Raw genomic sequence first — 2,450 nt, 5'->3', positions numbered from 1 at the left:
TTTTGTGAGAGTGCTTCTCCGTCTGCAGCAGCAGCAGCAGGTGCTGCAGCATCTGCTGCTGCTGCTGCTGTTGGTGCCTGTACAGCAGCACCTGCAGCAGCAGCAGCAGCAGCAGCAGCAGCAGCCTCGGGGTAGATGGGGGGGATAGGGAGCTGCCCCGGTTGCTGCGTTTGGGTGCAGAGCCGGAGGATCTCCTCAAGTGTCCCTCCTGCTGCTGCTGCTGCTGTCGTTGTTGCTGCTGCTGCTCCTGGCGTTGCTGCTGCTGCTGCTGCTGCTGCTGCTGCTGCTGTTGCTGCTGCTGCTGCTGCTGCTTCCTCTTCAAGTGCATCGCTCCAGTCGCTCCACCCAGGGAGAGAGAGCTGCGCCCGCACGTTGGTGGTCCTCAGCATGTGCTTGATAAACTCCCGCTGTCTGCTGCTGTCTTCCATCCCTGCTGCTGCTGCTGCTGCTGCTGCTGTTGCTGCTGCTGTTGCTGCTGTTGCTTTTGCTGCTGCTGGCGCTGCAGAAGACTCGCTGCTCGGCCCATGAGTCTTATGGAAGCAGCACAAAGACAAGGAATCCTCGCTGTCTCCTGCTGCTGCTGCTGCTGCTGCTGCTGCTGCATTGCTGTCTCCTTTGGCAGCTTCTTGCATGCGCCCTGCTGCTGCTGCTCCTTCCAATGATGCTGATACAGGGGCAGCAGCAGCAGCAGCAGCAGCAGGAGCTGGAGCTGCTGCTGCAGCCATTGCGCGCATCGCTTCCCTCTTGCCCCCCTCCTGCTGCTCTTCATCTCTGTGCTGCGCCGCCTGCTGTAGCATCTGCTGCTGCTGCTGCTGCTGCTGCTGGTACTGCTGCTTCTGCTGCTGGCGCTGCTGTTGTTGCTGCTGATGCTGGTGCTGGTGCTGCACATGCTCATGCTGTGCCCGATGCCGCTGCTGCTGCCGCTGCTGCTGCGACTGGTGCTGCTGCTGCTGCTGCTGTTGCTGCTGCTGCTGCTGCTGCTGTTGCTGCTGCTGCTGTTGCTGTTGCCGGAGTAGGTGTTGCTGCAGCCGTTCTTGCTTCGGCTGTTGCTGCTGTCGCAGCAGTTGCTGCTGCTGTTGCTGCTGCTGCAGGCGCTCCTGCGCTTCAGAGGACTGCTGCCATGCTGCTGCTGCCGCTGCAGCTGCTGTGAGGCCGCAGACAGCCCCACCCTGTGCTGCTGCTGCTGCTGCTGCTGCTGCTGCTGCTGCTGCCTCATCAGTGTGCCTAGTGCTGCAAGGGATGTCCTGCGAGCTAACCCTGCTAGACAGTGCGGGTTCGCGCTGCTGTTGCTGCTGCTGCTGCTGCTGCTGCTGATGTTGTTGCTGTTGCTGGTGTTGCTGCTGTTGTTGCTGCGGGGAGTGTTGCAGCAGCTGCTGCCGTTGGTGTTGCTGCAGTTGCTGCTGTTGTTGCTGCTGCTGCCGTTGTTGTTGCTGCAGTTGCTGCCGTTGCTGCTTTTCCTGGTGCCAGAAGTCCTGCTGTCTGATGCTGCTCCAGTCTCTGCTGCTGCTGCTGCTGCTGCTACTGCTGCTGCTGCTGCTGCTGCTGCTGAACTGAGGGGCCTCGCCTTTGGGGATGTACTGCGGTGGATGCCACCCAATTGCAGTGGGCGCCCGGGGACCCTCAGCAGCAGCCGGTGCAGCAGCAGCAGCAGCAGCAGCAGCAGCTGCTGCTGCTGCTGCTGCAGCTGTTGCTGCAGCATCAGAAGGGGCAGCAGCAGCACCCCCAAAAGATCCAACGGGGAGCAGAGGAGGTGGAATACCTGGAGGCGCCGCAGCTAGTGACCCCCCTGCTGCTGCTGCTGTTGCTGCTGCTGCTGTTGCTGCCGCTGCTGCTGTTGCTGCTGCTGCTGCTGCTGTGTTCTGTTCTGCTTCCCCCTCCCTCTGCCTCAGCACAGCCCGTGTCGCTGTTGCTGCATCTGTTGCTGCTACAGCTGCTGCTGTTCCTGAGGAGAATGTTTGCTCCCGCTGCTGCTGCTGCTGCTGCTGCTGTTGCTGCTGCTGCTGCTGCTGTTGCTGCACTTGTTGCTGCTGCTGCTTATGCTGTTGCTGTTGTTGGTGGTGTATCTGCTGCTGCTGACGTCTCCCTGGGGATCGTCTCCCTGGGGATCGATAGCGGGGCGAGAGGGCCCCCCCTGGGGCCCCCCCTGTGTGGGGCGAGCCCCGACCCCACACCCTCTCCTGGGATCGGGATCGTCTCCACTGTCTCCCCGGGGATCGTCTCCCCGGGGATCGTCTCCCCGGGGATCGTCTCCCTGGGGATCGTTGTTGGGGGGCCCCATAGCCAGGCCAGCTGCTGTCTGGGGATCGTCTCCCCGGGGATCGTCTCCCCGGGGATCGTCTCCCCGGGGATCGTCTCTGTGGGGATCGTCTGTGTGGGGATCGTCTGTGTGGGGATCGTGGTTGTGGGGAGGGATAGCGAGGCCTGGGGCTGTCTGGGGATCGTCTCCTCCC

At 62.7% G+C, this 2,450-nt stretch overlaps 1 protein-coding gene across 1 annotated transcript in view; it reads right to left on the bottom strand.

Moving 5' to 3' along the window:
* Positions 1–2,278, bottom strand: part of EMH_0076150 (uncharacterized protein) — a gene marked incomplete at both ends in the record, with an annotated part of 2,384 nt that extends 106 nt beyond the window's left edge. Inside the window, 2 exons of the mRNA XM_013499693.1 lie at positions 3–2,098; positions 2,170–2,278. Coding sequence (XP_013355147.1) covers positions 3–2,098; positions 2,170–2,278 — 2,205 coding nt within the window. The remainder of the gene's footprint in view (positions 1–2; positions 2,099–2,169) is intronic.
* Between the last annotated feature and the right edge of the window lie 172 nt (positions 2,279–2,450).

This window comes from Eimeria mitis, genomic scaffold, assembly GCF_000499745.2.
Source record: "Eimeria mitis Houghton genomic scaffold, Emh_scaff4569, whole genome shotgun sequence".
NCBI classification, from domain to species: domain Eukaryota; phylum Apicomplexa; class Conoidasida; order Eucoccidiorida; family Eimeriidae; genus Eimeria; species Eimeria mitis.
This window is presented reverse-complemented; position numbering and strand designations above follow the sequence as displayed.